Genomic DNA, 18180 nt, shown 5'->3' on the forward strand with positions numbered 1-18180 from the left:
TAGTTTTTGAGAGCCTCTAACTTGACACTTTCCTTCTGTTCATTCTTGAGTCTTGAGATACACAATGAGCATTTAATTTTCATGTTAAAACTCAGAAGTGAGCCAATTTTTCATATTCTTCGAAGATTTTGTAAGATTGCTTATGTTAATGTTTCCACATAACTTTTATTTTCATTTATTGACTTCATATTTGTACTTCAACTCTCTACAGCTATTCGTTAGAACACACAGTGCAATTTCTAAATTGTGTTCTTGAAGGAGACCCTGTAAAAACAGTGGTAGCACAAGAGTTTGTTCACCAAAATGAGAATGTCACTTCTCATACTGCACAGAAGTCTAAGGAGAAAAAGGTATAGAGCTACTTAACTTTTTACAGTAATGGTAAATAATTGTGTTTGAAAATATAATTGGTTTGTTAGATAGTTTAATGATAATTTCTCACCATTTTTCATAGACTGGAAATTTAACCACCAATAGCATATTTGGTTTAGAATATCTGTTTGCTCAAAATAGTGAATTTATAGCTGATTATATTTTTTTCTTTAAACCCTTTGTGCACAACAAGCATTGGAATTTCTGTAACTTTTTATGTGTAGACTACACAGTAGAGTATGAGGCTTAATTGAATAGCAGTGGGTGTAATATGATGGGTCCTAGGGCATAAATAATGTGGGTGGAAATGTTTAGCCATTTGAGTGTGGATAGTGACCTGTGCTCACACACAGGCTTCTTGGTGGCGGCAGCAGCAGCCTTAGCGTCTCCTGCCCGTCTCTGGGGTCCGCGCTTTTAGCCGCGGCTAGCGCCTGTCTCTGGAGCTCCTTTAAGCAGCGCTCTTAATCCCCTCTCCTCGCACACCAGGAAACAAAGAGGGAAGAAAAAGTCTCTTGCCTCGTCGGCAGGTCCAGACTTTTCCCCTGGACTCCCTCCCAGTTAGCCGTGGCGCACTAACCCCCTGCAGGCTGTGTTCACACTGCCAACCGCAGTCCTCTCCTGGTGCTCTGACCAAAGCCCGGGCCTCAGCTCCCAGCCCCGCCCATTCCGGCAGGTGAGCAGACAAGCCTCTCGGGCTGGTGAGTGCTGCTCGGCACCGATCCTCTGTGCGGGAATCTCCCCGCTTTGCCCTCCGCACCCCTGTTGCTGTGCTCTCCTCTGCGGCCCCGAAGCTTTTTCCCTCCGCCACCCACAGTCTCCGCCCGCGAAGGGGCTTCCTAGTGTGTGGAAACCTTTCCTCCTTCACAGCTCCCTCCCACTGGTGCAGGTCCCGTCCCTATTCTCCCGTCCCGTCTCTGTTTATTCTTTTTTCTTTTGCCCTACCCAGGTACGTGGGGGGTTTCTTGCCTTTTGGGAGGTCTGAGGTCTTCTGCCAGCGTTCAGTAGGTATTCTGTAGGAGTTGTTCCATGTGTAGATGTATTTCTGGTGTATCTGTGGGGAGGAAGGTGGTCTCCGTGTCTTACTCTTCCGCCATCTTGAAACAGGAACCTGTTGGATGTACTTTTGGTGTCATATCTAAGAAACTATTGCCTAATTCAAGGTCATGGGGATTTACACCTGAGTTTTCTTCTAAAAGTTTTATAGTTTTAGTGTTTACATTTAGAGCTTTGATCTATTTTGGGTTAATTTTTGTATATGGTGTGAGATAGGGGTCCAGGTTCATTCTTTTGCGTGTGGATATCCAGTTGTCACAGCACCACGTGTTGCAAAGACTGCTTTTCCCCATTGAATTTTCTTAGCACCCTAGTTGAAAATGAATTGACTATAAATTTATCACTAGACTCTCAGTTTCATTCCGTTGATCTGTATGTTTCTCATTATGCCAGTACCACAGTCTTGATTACTGTAGCTTTGTAGTAAGTTTTGAAATTAGGAAGTGTGCGTTTTCAACTATTTTCAAGATTATTTTGTCTATTCTGGTCCTCATGCATTTCCATGTGAATTTTAGGATTAGCTTGTCAATTTCTGCAAAGAAGACAGTTGGAATTTTCATGGGGATTTTGTTGAGCCTGTGGATCAATTTGAGGTGTATTGCGATCTTAACAATATTGTCTTCCAATTCATGAATATAGAGTACCTTTCGATTTATTTAGGTCCTCTTAATTTCATTCAACAGTGTGTTATAGTTTTTTTTTTGTTTTTTTTTTTTGCGCCACGCGGGCCTCTCACCATTGTGGCCTCACAGGCTCCGGACACGCAGGCTTAGCGGCCATGGCCCACGGGCCCAGCCGCTCCGCGGCATGTGGGATCTTCCCGGCCCGGGGCACGAACCCATGTCCCCTGCATCGGCAGCCGGACTCTCAACCACTGTGCCACCAGGGAAGCCCCTGTTGTAGTTTTGAGTATAAGTTTTACATGCCTTTTAAAAAATTTTTAAAATTTATTTCTAAGCATTTTATTTTTTTGATGCTATTATAAATGAAATTGATTTCTTAATTTTATTTTTGGATTGTACATTGCAAATACATAGAAATATAATTGATTTTGTATATTAATCTTGTATTCGTTTTAGGCTTTTTTTTTCTTTTTTAAACAGTCCTCAATCATCCTGCTATACTTGCTCATTAATAAGACCACTCAGGGTAGTGGAGCACCACTTGTATGTTGCCTTTTTTCTTTGAATATTTCACCATCACTTAGCTGATATGTAGAACTTAGGTAATTTTGGTTTTCTTGTGATCTGTTAGTGTGTACACGGAACAGGAACCAAGTGTACTGCTGATGCCTGTGTTCATCATGGATAGGTGCAGTATATTATAAGATTCAGGGAGTGTACAAGATGATGATGAGACCTTCAGTGCCAAACTGGGAATGAAGATTACTTTTTCACCTGATAATAGAGCAAGGCACTCTTGGTCATTATGGCGATAGAGGAAGTGATGGGGACAAAGTGTGCTTGCTCAAAGTGGGAGATGGTTAGAAAATGTTGGAATCAGAAAAGGGTCTGTGAGTTGTGTAAATGTTGGCCAGAACGTAAATTTGGGTAAGTTATACTGGAGATTATTCTTAGCCTTTCTCAAAAAAACATAGGTAGGTGTCACAACACTGATAAAAATCTTTTAAGATTTTGAACAAAATAGAATAGTCTGTCTTTGATATCCCAGGATCCCAAGGGATCAGAGATACTAAAGGGGAGTATCATGATACCAGTAACATTTTGGTTTATCTGCTTTGTTCTAGAAACTAACATTTATTTAAAACTGTGTTTTATTAATACTACTACTTTTTCCCTTTAGCCTTTAATAAAATTTGCAAGTTTGTTACCATTGGAAATGGTTTTGGTATAATAGTACATCACACTTTCAAGTGACACTAATTACATAAATTCTTAGGCAGCACGTATTTCATTTGGCCCTTGTTAATGAAGTAAACCACATCACTATGAAAGGGATGTAAAAATAAATTTTGGTTTTATTTAAAAAGAGAGTAGCTATTTGATAAAGTGTCTCTCATTATGTACTGTCTGTTTTGGGCCACGCCATGTGGCTTGCGGGATCTTGGTTTCCCCACTAGGGATTGAACCCTGGCCTCTGGCAGTGAAAGTGCCGAGTCCGAACCACTGGACTGCCACGGAATTCCCTGTTTTTTCTTTTTTAAAAATAAGCAATGAAGGGTCCCTTCCCAGAGAACCAAATGTATTTGCATTTTTTAGTATGAACACCAACACAGAGAGATTTTAAAGCTATGAAATGTTTATGTCCATATTGTTAGGCACTATGGGCTTTTCAAAGGTCATAGAAAGTGTTTTTATTATCCTCTCCCTGGAAAATCTTTGATTTTATCAGGGATGCAAGCCATATACTCACAGAATATTTAAACGTTAATATGAAAGAAGCTTGTGAAGCTTGACTACTGAGCATGACATAAGGATGTAGGTCCTATGAATATTCTTAAGTAAGAGAGAGCCTTGGGTTTGTTGCAAAAAATAAACTGACTGTATATTTACAGATTTTTGACTGTGGTAATGAGTTAGGAATATGGTGACGCATTAATTTTATTCTTTTCTATTTGGTGGAGAGTATTGAGGCATATTTGTATAATAATTATTATTTTCATTAACCTTGTGTTTTAAATTAGAGTTAGTTTAGTTTCTTTAATTCAGGGTCTCATATGGGTAACAACTACTTCATGATATTTCAGAAAACTCAAGAAGTCAACACTACCATAGCGGCTAGTTGGTAGTTAGCTGGTTGAAAACTGCCCATAAACCTCCTTATGATTTTTTACCTACTATAAGGCATGGTTACTCCACATGCCTTTCTGTTTTAACAAGAATATTATTCAATTACTTTATCAGTTGGTTTATAAAAAATATTGAAATATGCCATTACTTCCTTCAGTGGTTGGACTGATCCTTTGAATGGGTTTACAAACTAAAATTTGGAAAATATTGCATTTAGATAAATGAGCATCATTCCTTGAATATCTTATATTCTCTCTTTTGGCTTGATTTTTTTTATTTTCATAATTTTAGAGAACTTTTTAACATCTTCTAAGATAAGAATGGTTAAAGAAGGAGTACCCTTATGGCATGAAAAAGTTAACAATAGTTGCCAAGTGCATGACTTACTAGATAGACAGTAGGGAGAGTCTGTTTTTTAAGAAGAAAGATAAAAATTAGTAGAGCCCAGTTTTCATGTACATTTTTTTGAAGGTAAAATGTGTGCTTTCTACTTTCTTTCGTGTTTTACTTATTGTGTAACACCGTACAGGCAAAGAAATTGAAAGAGACTGAAGATATACCAAGCGAACCATCTTTCCAGGATTTTGAGTACCCAGAGTATGATGACTACAGGGCAGAGGCTTTCCTGCACCAGCAGAAGAGGATGGAATGCTATAGCAAGGCAAAGGAAGCTTATCGGATGGGGAAGAAAAACGTTGCCACATTTTATGCCCAACAAGTAAAGAGGAAAATTATTTTTTCTTTGTCACTTACAACATCTGAATAATCTTGAAGCAGTTAATACTCATACTGTGACTGGATTAAGTTATTCTGGGGAATGTACATTGTATAAGTGACATAAAGTGCCCTAATATGTAAGAAATGTATGGTTCTGAGAATTCTTCCGACAGTCCATATTTTCTTTTAGGTTGGATTCTCTCATTCAGTACTGCTTCTAAACAGATATGAATTTTCTGGAGGAAAGGAAGCAGAATGTTAATATTGGCCATCCCAGGGTGGGATTACAGAGGTCTTGTGCTTTCTATCATGCTTGAATTTTAAGTTGTGTATCACTGTCATAGTCAGAAAAAGAAAGTTACATTAATATCTCTCAGGGAAGTAAAATTTCTACCTGGTCTCATACAGCATGGTATTACAAGAAACCTGATTGATTTACTTTTCGTTTTCTGTGGTTCCATATTGCTTACTTTTTTATGATGGAGCAGAAAAAGGTATCAGACTGGTATAACCTTGTGAGCAATAATAGCAAACCTTGAGGAATGACTTCAGGGGTAACTGCAAGGGTTTAAAGGGTTGAGACTCAGGATTATCAAAAGATAAACCAGTGGATTCCTTCTTGAGATGTGTGTTGTTTATTTAAGTGTCCTTTTCCTATGATTTTTGGATCAGAGAATGTGTTAGAAATGACGATTTAGTAGTTTAAGAACTATGTTATTTGTCCACTGAAATTCACCTAAATTTTGGTGCATTCTTGCATATTAGCCCATTGCATTATTTAAAATTTTACATTTGTTGTTGCCTTTTTTGTTCTTCCTTTTATTTGGGGCACTATTTGTTTCCTCATTGCTTACTAAGTAGCAGATATCAAAAGTGATTACTGATGATATGTTTATAATTAAAGGGTAGTCTCCATGAGCAGAAGATGAAAGAAGCCAATCACCTTGCTGCTGTGGAGATCTTTGAGAAAGTCAATGCCTCCCTGCTGCCACAGAATGTTTTAGACCTCCATGGGCTGCATGTGGATGAGGCTATAGAACATTTGATGACAGTTTTACAGGAGAAAACTGAAGGTAGGACTATAGTCATGACAGATTTTCACAAATTCAAGGAAGTCTGAATGTGCAGGCTGAGGATATCTGTGCCACATTTATAGATGTTTGTATTAGATTCATTCTTCAAGAAAACCTTGGGAAAGAATTCTAACTGCCATGTCCATTAACATTTTTATTTTCCTGTTTCAGTTACGTTTGTATTCCTTTGTTATAATTGTCAAAGGGAGGGCATGATGTAATCTGAGAATCCTCTGGACCATTCAGGAATATAATACATCTTTGTTCAGTAGACATTTATTAAAGCTAATAGATACTTATTAGATGTCAGTTGCTCAACAGATGTTTAATAAAATGCAGAAGTAGGGCTTCCCTGGTGGCATAGTGGTTGGGAGTCCACCTGCCGATGCAGGGGACACGGGTTCGTGCCCCGGTCCGGGAAGATCCCACATGCCGCGGAGCGGCTGGGCCCGTGAGCCATGGCCGCTGAGCCTGCGTGTCCGGAGCCTGTGCTCTGCAACGGGAGAGGCCACAACAGCGAGAGGCCTGCGTACCGCAAAAAAAAAATTAAAAAAAATAAAAAATGCAGAAGTAAATTAGGTGATAGGATTTTTATAGAATTATCATAAAGGCAGGATTTATGAGTGTTTGCATTTTGGTAGTATGCCCTTCTCCCTTTCTGCTTGTATTTTGTCTTTGCAGGTCAGTAGGAATGCTACTGCCTGCCTCTTACAATCAATATCATGTACTTTATATACGTTAAAGTATCTTGTTGGTTTATCATCTTGTTTCCTTTTCATCACCAGATGGTAGCACTTGGGAAAATTCAATCTGTTGTAGTACCCCAGACTCTAATACTAGGGAGTCATCTCCTCTTAGCACTACTAGGATATTTTTGAATTCTCAACTTGGCTTTCTCTTTGTCTTACATTTTATTGTGGAGACATGGAATCCATGCCTCAGTTATTACCCTGTGGTTCAGTAATACTGCTGTGTCATTGATAGCTGTATTGTTCTGGTTAATTAATTTGTATATATTTTAGAAAGTTTTATACTATATGTTATACAGGTTTATCAGTTCAGCACATATAGGTTTTACAATTCAGTTGTAATTAAATACTTGATTAAATATAATTGATATAAAAACTTTATCATGAAAACCACATTGAAAAAGTTGCGAGTAAAATAACGAACACCTGTGTACCCATGAATGTAAGTAACAAGTGATAACATTTTACTGTATGTGCTTCATATATATATTTTTTGTTGTTGTTGTTCCTCCCTTTGCATTATCCCCAATCCTTTTCTCTTTCTTCTCTCCCCTTCTGATGGAAATCAACATCCTTCAGTTTGGTCTGCATCATCCTGGACAGTTTTGAAAATACCTTTACTACGTGTATTATACATTCATCCATAATTGGTCTATAGTATCCTTTTTGTGAATTTTAAAAAATGAACATACATGGTGTCACACTATATCGTCAGCCAAGCCACTTATTTTATTTTTACCCAATACAGTTTTCAAGATCTACTCATCTCGACGGATTGAGTTTTTTTTAAATTATAACTGCTGTGTAGTATTGTGTGACCTTATCATAATGCATCCATCCCTCTATTGATGGACGTTTAATTAAAATGTTGCAGTGAGCTTTATTTTGCATATCAACATGTGTCCTCTTATCATTATCCTTTTTCCTAGCTTTTTATATTGAAAAATTAAAAACCTGCAGAGAAGTTGAAAGAATTGTACAATATACATATTGTACAAATTTTTTACAATATATGAATTGTACATATATCCTTTACCTAGATTGATCAGTCGTCAACATTTGGCCACATTTGTTTATATTATCTCTAGAATTTTTTTCTGCTGAACCATTTGATAATAAGTCTCATTAAACATTGTGGTGCTTTACTTTTGCATACCTCAGCGTGTTTATTTCTTGAGGACAAATTCATTCTCCTACATAATCACAATACATTATCACTTTTAAGACATTTAACATTGTTATAATGATGTTGTCTAATACACAGGCCATATTCAGATTTTTCCAGTTATATGGAAATGTCCTATGTAGCTGTGCCATGTTCCACCCCCAATCCAGGATCTAGTCATGCATCATATGTTCCAGTTGATTGTCCCAAACCTGTAGCCTCCTATAATATAGAAGTGTTCCTCAGTCTGTTTTTTGTTTTCCATGTTATTGACACTTTTAAAGACTCCACGCCAGTTGTTTGGTAGATTGCCCTACAATTTTAATTTGTCTAATTGTTTCTTCATGATTAGATTCAGTTTAAAATTTTCTTGGTGAAAATACTGCATAGGAGATGTTAGGTCATCCTTGGGGAACTAATCAAGAGACATATATGGTCAGTTTGCCCCAGTATTGGTGGTGTTAAGTTTGATTTCTTAGCTTAATGTGGGACTCTATCATATCAGATTTCAATTTGTAAATGTACCTTTTCTTTCTTTGTAATCAATTAGTAAATTTTGGTGATTGATACTTTGTGGCTGTGTGAATAACTGTTCTCATTTTGCCTAATGATTTTAGCATCCACAGATGATCCTTGTCTGAATCAATTATTATATTGGTGGTTGCATAATGGTGTTTTAAAAAAATTTATTTTTTAAAATTTATTTATTTTTGTCTGTGTTGGGTCTTTGTTGTTGCACGTGGGCTTTCTCTAGTTGCGGTGGCTTCTCTTGTTGCAGAGCACAAGCCACATGGCTGTAGGCATGCGGGCTTCAGTAGTTGTGGCTCACGGGCTCTAGAGCGCAGGCTCAGTGCTTGTGGCGCATGGGCTTTGTTGCTCCGCAGCATGTGGGATCTTCCAGGACCAGGGATCAAACCCACGTCCCCTGCATTGGCAGGAGGATTCTTAACCACTGCGCTACCAGGGAAGTTCTCATAATGGTGTTTTATAATTTTGTGTTCCTTCTCTGTTTATTAGCAGACATTCTTTGATAAAGTAGAAGATCCCCCTCCCCCAGTTTTTTAAATAGAATTTTGAAAATCTTGGAGAAAGAACTAGAAAACAACAACAATAAAGATTAGAAAAGAGAAAATTTAAGAGCGGTTTAAATACATTATTTAATCTGGAGAAAAGAAAAGTAGAAGTATTATATGGAAGTATTATAAGGGAATATTTTGTCTATAGAGGACGAGTAAATCATTTACTCAGTAAAATTTGATTATCTTCTATATTCTAGACATCAGGGATAAAGCAGTGAAAAAGACACACAATCCCTGTCTTTATGGAGTTTGCTGTCTAGTAGGATAGATGACAGTGAATAAATAGTTACATAAATGGTTAGCATTGTGATAAAAAGTACAGGTTGCTATGTTTCATTTAGCATAAATTCCCAGATCCCTACATAATTGTTCCTTGGTCTGTCTCTACATTCTCATCTTGTGTTTTGCTTCTTCTCCTTTTCTTTATGTTTATCTACATTATCATTTGTTAACCTCCAGATTAAGTTAGGCTCCCTATTAAAAGCCTCTCATAGTACTCCTCTGTATCACAGTACTTATAAAAAGCTTGTTGTATAATTGACTATTAAATGTCCATTTTTTTGGCCAAGAATTGAGTCAATGATGATTATTGAATCATTATTGTATATTGAGCCTTTCATTCACCACTTTAAAAAACTTTTGAATAAATGACTGAATAAAGGGTAGGTATTCCTCTCATTTTATAGTAAGGAAACTGATGATATAAACAGTTTAATAAAGTGGAAAATAATAAGTGTCAGTAAGGATATAGAGAATTGGAACCCTCATATATTGCTGGTGGGAATGTTAAATGGTACAACCACTGTGGAAAAGGTTGACATTCCTTGAAAGGTTAAACACAGAGCTATCATATAACCCAGCAGTTCTGCTCCTAGGTTTGTACACAAGATAATTGAAAACACAATTCATCCATACAAAAGCTGGTACATGAATGTTCATAATAGCCAAAAGGTGGAAACAACGCAAATCTATCAACTGGTGAATGGAAAAAATGTGGTATATCCATACAATGGAATATAATTCAGCCATAAAAAGGAATGAAATGCTGATACGTGCTACAACATGGATGAACCTTGTAAACATTATGCAGTGTGAAAGAAGCCAGATACAAAGGGCCACATATTACACGATTTCCATTTATTGTACATGAAATGTCTAGAATGGGCAGATCAATAGAAACAGAAAGTACATTAATGTTTGCTGGGACTGGAAAGGGGGGATGGAGATTGACTGCTAACAGGAACAGAATTTCTTTTTGAGATGATGGAATGTTCTGGAATTAGATCGTGTTGATGGTTACACAACATTGTAATAATGTACTAAAAACTACTGAATTGTACATTTTAAAATCATGAATTTTATGTTAGGTGAATTTTATCTCAATAGAAAAAATTATGAGAATAAAAGTGTTAAATAATTTGTGTAAGGTGATACTGGATCAGACTCAAGATACAAGCCCTTTTTGGAAGCCAAAGCCCATCTTGTGCGTGCTACCTGTGGTAGCCTGTAGTTACTGACATCACCAGCAGATGGTAGTATTGTTGAATAGAAATGTGTCCAGGTGAAAAATCTGTGGCTCTGCCCCACATTGCTTTTAGTCATAAAAGATGATTGTCAAAATTGGGGATGAATTAAAAAACAAAAAAGATATCTGAACCTTTTGTGTCTTCTTATTGAAATATACACCACTACTACTCATGAAGCTTCTTTTGCCCCCAAATAACCAGAAGCAGGTAGAGCCTTTAGCTCTGACTACTACTTTATACAGATTTATAGGGAACAGAGGAACATGTTAGATGGCACCATGGGGATACAGTCAGCAAAATCCAGACTGTAAATATCTAGGATAAATGATCTAATTTTTTCAACAAATTGTAAAAAAAAAAAAAGATAAAAGAAAGCACACACACACACACACACACACACACACACACACACACGAAGGAGAACGTTTAGATTAAAAATTAAGAAATATATCAACCAAATACAATGTGTGGAGACTTGTTTCAACCCTGACTCAAACAAGTCACAGTAAAAACATTTTTTTGAGACTACTGGAGGACATTTTTAGCCATTTTTAGAAACATATTAAGGAACTATTTTTTACTTTGTACCATATGATGGTGACATTGTGGTTATGTTTTTTTTAAAGGGTCCTTATCTTTTTGAATACATACTGAAATATTTACAGTTGAAATGATAAGAAATCTGAGATATGCTTAAAAATCAGTTAAAAAAGGTGGTAAGCAGGATTAACCTGAAATTTGGGAACCTAAGCATATTATATTAATTCATTCAATAAACATCCTCTGACACCCTACTTTGAGGCATGTGAGAACATTTTCAGAGCAGTAAGTAAACTATTGAAAGGTGAAATGCTGTAAGTGACTGACTTAACTGATGAGAGGAGCGGTAGTGAAGGAGTGATGAGAGCTGAATTATGGTTAGTTGAGATTTTTTTTTAAGTAAGCATTTATTTGTAATATCACATACATAAAGAACAATGCACAAATAATTATTGTATAGCATAAAAACTTTTTACAAAGTGAATACCCATGTATAGCCATCACCCAGAGAGAGTTGAATTTTGAACGAAATGTTGCTTGAAGTTATGGAGGTGGATCTTAAGCAAAGAAGGAATTATAAATGCAGGACCAACATATCCACTAAAATTCTAGTCTAAATATTGCCCTGGAGATATGAGACTCGAAAAACAATCTGTTTGTGGATCTGATGGAGTCTTAGGGCAACTTACTGAGCAGAATATGGAATGTTTATGTGTATATGTATTTTATGCTAAAGGTTAAAACTTGTGCTTTTTTTTTTTTTTTTTTTTTTTTGCGGTACGCGGGCCTCTCACTGTTGTGGCCTCTCCCGTTGCGGAGCGCAGGCTCAGCGGCCATGGCTCACGGGCCCAGCCGCTCCACGGCATGTGGGATCTTCCCGGACCGGGGCACGAACCCGTGTCCCCTGCATCGGCAGGCGGACTCTCAACCACTGCGCCACTAGGGAAGCCCAAAACTTGTGCTATTTATAACTGAGGAACAAGTATCTATTGAATTATTAAATCAACTCCTATTATTAACAAGTGTTTTTTGTTATTTTATTGTAGCTGTTACTGACTTTCAGGATTTATATACTTGATTTTCACAAGGTCATTTCCAAAGCAGAAGCTGTGGTCTAAGAGTCTCAGGTTCATTCGATATTTTGAAATCATCTGTTTGGAAGAGTTTCTTAAGTTAATAATTGATTATCTTTAGCGGTAAGACTGCAGTCCATGCTATAATTAGTGGATTTGCTAATGGCTCTTCCTGAGGATGATATTCTATAAAGCAGTTGCCTTATACCCCATTTTATTGTTAAGGAAATAGGCACAGATAGGCTAAGTAATTGTCCATGGTCCTATCACACAGTCATTTAGTGGCAGAGCTGCTAATCAGACCAAAGCTGGGTGGCTTCAGAGTAATAGAGTTGTTGTAAAGATTCTTAGTTAATAAATATAAGTCACTTAAAGCAATGCCTGACTCCATGTGTGTAATAATTGTTAAGTATCATTAATATTATTGTTGTTATCATTATTTCAGAGAGAAATTCTGATAACACATGGAAATCTCTCTCCCCACAGGAGAAGTCCCACTTAAGTCTTTAGGTGGATGAGTTGCTAGGAAGCTTCCATACTTAAAGTGTAGGTGAAACAGTACATTTAAAAACATTAATTTGGGGATTTTTGAAGTGATAAATCTCTAAATCCTCATGAAAATTATTTCATACGTGTTTGAGTAAAGGTTTGTTTTCTGTTGAGAATGTAAGATAGATCAATTTTAACGGTTCCAATTCCTGTTGTAACAGAATTTAAGCAGAATGGTGGTAAGCCCTATCTTTCTGTGATTACGGGGAGAGGAAACCACAGCCAGGGAGGAGTTGCTCGCATCAAACCAGCTGTCATTAAATACCTCACAAGCCATAGCTTCAGGTGAGTATAGATTTCTGTTATCGATAATGGCAGTTGCCCATATGCAGATGGTAAACACTAATAGTTTGCTCAGAACAATTTGTTAAAATAGTTAACTAAATTTAACCATCTGATTCTAGCCATAAATTCATGACTAGATTATGATATATAACATTCCTTTCTAGATTTATGATGTCCACTAAACCAGAAATGAAAGAAAAATGTTTGTTATTGAAGTAATCATTTGACAAAACTATTTCTATCATAAATTAAAAATCTAAAACTAAGTATATTTGTGTTTTTTTGATAATGTATCATTCAAGGTAGTTAGATTATACATATCATAGTTTAAGGTTGCTGTTTAATTAATTCCTTTGAAAAGAAATAACATGTCTGTGGATTTTGGAAGGAGTTGGAGCTTCTGCTAAAATGTGGTTATAATTTGGATGTATTTAAACATTAGTGGAAATCTCCAGTCAGTTACGAATTTACACATCTTCATAAATTAAGTGCCATTATTGATCTTAGCTGACAAACGTGAAATGTCCTTTTTCATTAAGTGGTTATGAAGAATCTAAGTACCCTCCTTCCCTTACTTCCAGTTTTAATGAATGTAGCATATTTTGTTTATGTCATGTGATAAAATGTTGGCTATATTATAGAAAATGGTAGTGTTAATTCTGAGCATGAAAATAGATGACATTTTAGAGTTACTTTTACAAAAGGAGTAGTTAGACCACAACATTATCATGTTGGGATTGATGATCTGTTTTAGAGACTTGTATTTCTTTAAATTTCACAATGAGGGAGTTGAAAGCATTTCATGGCCTGATGAATCAGACTTACCTATTAGAGATTTCTTGGTACTGTTACAATGCATAGAAATAATGTAATGCAGACATCGCCTTCTCCTTCATGCAGCGTGCTGTTGTTCATGAGGGTCAAATTCAGGCTTGAGAATTTTAAAAAATCTTAAATTGTAATACTTAATTAGGAATAACCCCCAGCCTTAGTCATGTATTTATTTTGACAATAGATTAAAAGGAACATAAGCATAGATATTAGTGCTGGATTTAACTTAAAGGAGAGTGTTTTGATAGTTAATATTATGTTTACCATAGGCACTTGAATTGATTACAAGATTATGTTTCTTAATCAGTTTGAAATTCTTATCTTTAAAATAACTCTTTTTTTCATTTCTGCAGGTTCTCTGAAATTAAACCAGGGTGCTTGAAAGTCATGCTAAAGTAAAATAAATGTCCTTGACTTAAAAGTGTGAAGGTTTGTAGGTTAAAATTAGTTTTATTTGCAGTAATTTAGTCAACTGTACTGTAAATGTGTGTTTTATTAGAAGTAATGTCCAGTTATAAAACAGAAAAACACTATGTTTTTCAAAATTCAAGAGAAGTTTAATTTTTTACTGAATCACATGCCAAATATGTAGTCTATTAAAAGTATTAAAGAGAATTTTTACTGATTACAAAATATCTAAGAAAATTATCAGCTGCAGTTTTAAAGATTGAAATGCTCTGATTCTTTCTCAGACAGAAAATGTAACCTTTATATTAATTGTTGTTTGACGTTTAGTAAAGTCTTAAAGGTTTCTATGAGAAGTATTTAAAGTGCTTTGAGACCTGGTTCATAATACAAGCCCTTCAAAAGCTTGTATTTAAAAAAGAAGTACTGGGCTTCCCTGGTGGCGCAGTGGTTGAGAATCTGCCTGCCAGTGTGGGGGACACAGGTTTGAGCCCTGGTCTGGGAGGGTCCCACATGCCGCGGAGCGTCCGGGCCCGTGGGCCACAACTACTGAGCCTGCGTGTCTGGAGCCTGTGCTCCACAACAGGAGAGACCGCGATGGTGAGAGGCCCGCGCACCACGATGAAGAGTGGCCCCCGCTTGCCGCAATTGGAGGAAGCCCTCGCACAGAAACGAAGACCCAATGCAGCCAAAGGTAAATAAATTAATTAAAAAAAAAAAAAAAGTACTAGTACCAGTAGTAATGAAAGAAAGGAGATCTAACAAAAACACTTGAGTGCTTTTTGATTTCAAAACAATACAAAAAAACATTTTGGTGTATCCTACAGGAAGGAAGACATGCTGTTGCACTTTCTTCTGCTTTGTATATGATCGTGATCTCTTACCTTTTGTTCCTTTGTTCTGTGTGTGTACATTTTCTAGGAGTAAAGTTGGAGTCTGAGATTATATTGCAATTTTATACCTTCCATAGGCAGGCAAGTTTTCAGAGAAGGAAAAATGGTTAGGTATCTACCAAGTGCTGCTGTCTTATAAAACTGCTTCTAGTCTTACAGAACTGTCTGTGTAAGTGGTATTGAAGACAGTACTAAAGAGCTATATTTTATATTTGAGGCATGTAATTTCTAAACTACAGTAGGTCAAAATCCTATTAACTTAAATAGATATAGAAAACTTTTTTGATATAATCATAAAAGAAATTTTTACAATTTAAAAGTTTTTTACCTTTATTTTTAAAAAGAACCAACTTTCTGAAAGGAAACTTTCATTGACTTCTGTTTTTTGGTGAGCTAAAAAGTCCTGTTAGTATGTCAGTTATAATTTCCTTTACACACACATTTAGTGGGGCGAAGTATAATTTTCCAATGTGAGACACTGGCTTAAATAAATTTGACTTTGGATATGAAGGATATTTTCAACATACGTAATTTTAGCAAACAATTGTATTGTTTTTTGATAAGCTTAAAAAATTAATTGGATCAGGAATGATACGATTGAGCTATTACTGAAAGAATCCTGAATTTCGGAATGGTTTCCCAAAAGAACAGACATTTTAATGAAAATAAAATTCAAAAAATGTTTTTATATATCATGAAAGCATGCTTGTAAAAGAAGAGCCATATCATTGAATTTATTTCCACAAAAATAAAAATATATGTTTATTACTTAGAAATAGTGACTGGTATTGAAGTATTATTCACATTTGTTATGTTTGTGGTAATTTGTTAAAAAAAAGAAAAGAATGCCAACAGTTTGGCATTATGTTTTTTGTGATGTCTAGAAGAATTGTGTACATTAAAAATAAAGCAATTCCTTTCAGCAACTTATTATAAAACTACAACTGTTAATGAAATAAAATCTTTCTATATAAAAATTGATATGATTTAAGAAATGTGAATAACAATACTAAAACCTAGAATTATTCTAGTGTGTGCAGCTGCATACTCATTTTCTGTGTTTTTATATTTCCTTACCCAGTTTTAAAAAAACATCACTTTTGAGCACTTCAGCTAGACTTATTTCAGTATTATTTATTATAATTATGATTGATGTGGGAGCAGTCAAAAAGAACAAGAGGTGGGGTATTTTGTGGGCAGAAACCAAATGAAAGAACCTATGTTTTGTACTGTATCAACTCTAATTTTATGCTTTATTTGGTAAATCTAGGGTATTTCTTCTTAATCATCCATAAATATATAGGCAAATTTTGAGCATCATAAATGTTTTTATGAAGTTGTTTAGTACCAAACTGCCTCCTACCCCACTATGTAGCATAGTTTAACCAACACATAATTATGAAAGAAAATTTTATAATTGCCCCTTTCTTGTTTTGCCTATTTCTAAATCCTGTATGCCAAAGGTAAACAGAGTTTGAGGATTATCAAATTTTTCTCTTTTACCCATTTCTAAATCCTGTGTGTCAAAACTAATGATAATGTGGGGATTATCAAAGTTTTGATGTATGTATTGGTATATTTGTGCTAATATATGACTTACTAGAATGGCTCTTTGCAAAGTTATTAGTATTTTAAAAGTTTAGGGCTTCCCTGGTGGCGCAGTGGTTGAGCATTCGCCTGCCGATTCAGGGGACACGGGTTCGTGCCCCGGTCCGGGAAGATCCCACATGCCGTGGAGCGGCTGGGCCCGTGAGCCATGGCCGCTGAGCCTGCACGTCCGGACCTGTGCTCCGCAACGGGAGAGGCCACAACAGTGAGAGGCCCGCGTACCGCAAAAAAAAAAAATTATAACACTTCTATAATTTGCAAGAGTTTAGTAACGGTTATATTCTTTCAATAGTCTCTTACCAGTATCTACCAGGGGAAAAAGAGAACTAATGTGGAAACCACAGGGAAAGTGGGGTTGGAATGAGGGGACTCTTAACAGTATTTCCAACTATTCATTTCCTTCCTTCAACAGGAGAAATGGAAGCATGTTGTCTTACATTTATTGGCTGTTCATATATCTCTATATTGTTTTCAAGTTGAGGTTTCTTCAATTTATTAGTGTTTCAATACTACTTGCAATTCTAAGGCCTTTAAATATAGGACATATTGTATAGTAGAAATCCTGACTTTAAAGTGTCTTGTGTATTATAACACATTTTGAAAAGAAAAGCTAAATAATTCTGTTGGATTGTTTCCAATCCTTTATTTTGGTCTTTTTCTTTTTAAATTCAAGTGTTTTGTATGCTTAGAAAAAGGACATGTATAAAAGTAAGATTGGTTTTTTCTGAGCTGGAAATTGGAAACTTTGAAACTCAGGAAATTGCTCTGACAATGTTTTAACTGCTCTCAATTTAAGAAAATGACAAAATGTATAAAAAAGACAGAAATAATGTGTGCTGTTTTTTTCCAAGTGCTTTTTCTGAGTGCTTTTCCATTGTGCAATTGAGGTGAAGTTTGATAATTTTTCTGTGTAGTGGTTAAATATTGCTTATTTTTATTTACATGGTAAAGAAAACAGATTTAAATGTTTGCGTGGCCAAAAAAAATTGTCATTTAAAAGGTGAAGTAAGTTTGTGTAGAATGTATGTTAATGGTGCTTATTTTTAAATTGTAATTCAAGTTTACAGTGTTACTTAATGTCTCTTTGCAGAGTTTATTAGAGAAATAAGGCTAGAATACATCTACATCCCGAAGAGCTTTTTATAACTCCACATTACATGATGATGAATTTTATTATTTTCCTTAAAGTTGAGCAATTGAATTTTATGGTCCAAATGATGAACCCTGATTAACAAATGATTGAATTAACCATGAGACTTCTCATTAAAATATACTGCAGCTGTCAGTTGGAGAATATATTATAAAATTTTCAGATAGTATATAAGAAACAAAATACTTTTATTTGTACTATAAAGAAAATGTAATTTTGCTGTTAACGCTGTACTTTTTTATTGAAAATGTTTATAACTTTGCTTTTAAAATTTCTTATGAAACCATTTGCAAATTATGTACTTAATTTAATAAAATACTTTAACCACTGTCTAGTGTGAGGATATCCTTCATTTGATGTGG

General features: G+C 35.6%; 1 protein-coding gene across 7 annotated transcripts in view; it reads left to right on the forward strand.

The window, feature by feature from the left end:
* Positions 1-16896, forward strand: part of N4BP2 (NEDD4 binding protein 2) — a 127963-nt gene extending 111067 nt beyond the window's left edge. For 6 of the 7 annotated variants that reach the window (XM_082838820.1, XM_082838818.1, XM_082838823.1 and 3 more), the window contains 5 exons: positions 212-350; positions 4705-4893; positions 5797-5965; positions 12808-12931; positions 14116-16896. In XM_082838820.1, coding sequence (XP_082694946.1) covers positions 212-350; positions 4705-4893; positions 5797-5965; positions 12808-12931; positions 14116-14161 — 667 coding nt within the window. In that variant the 3' untranslated portion in view covers positions 14162-16896. Of the gene's footprint in view, positions 1-211; positions 351-4704; positions 4894-5796; positions 5966-12807; positions 12932-14115 lie in introns of those variants that run through there. The other variant, XM_082838824.1, reaches the window with a different exon arrangement.
* Positions 16897-18180: the final 1284 nt, after the last annotated feature.

The sequence above is a fragment of the Leucopleurus acutus genome (genome assembly GCF_964270905.1).
Source record: "Leucopleurus acutus genome assembly, chromosome: 4".
Taxonomy (NCBI): Eukaryota; Metazoa; Chordata; class Mammalia; order Artiodactyla; family Delphinidae; genus Leucopleurus; species Leucopleurus acutus.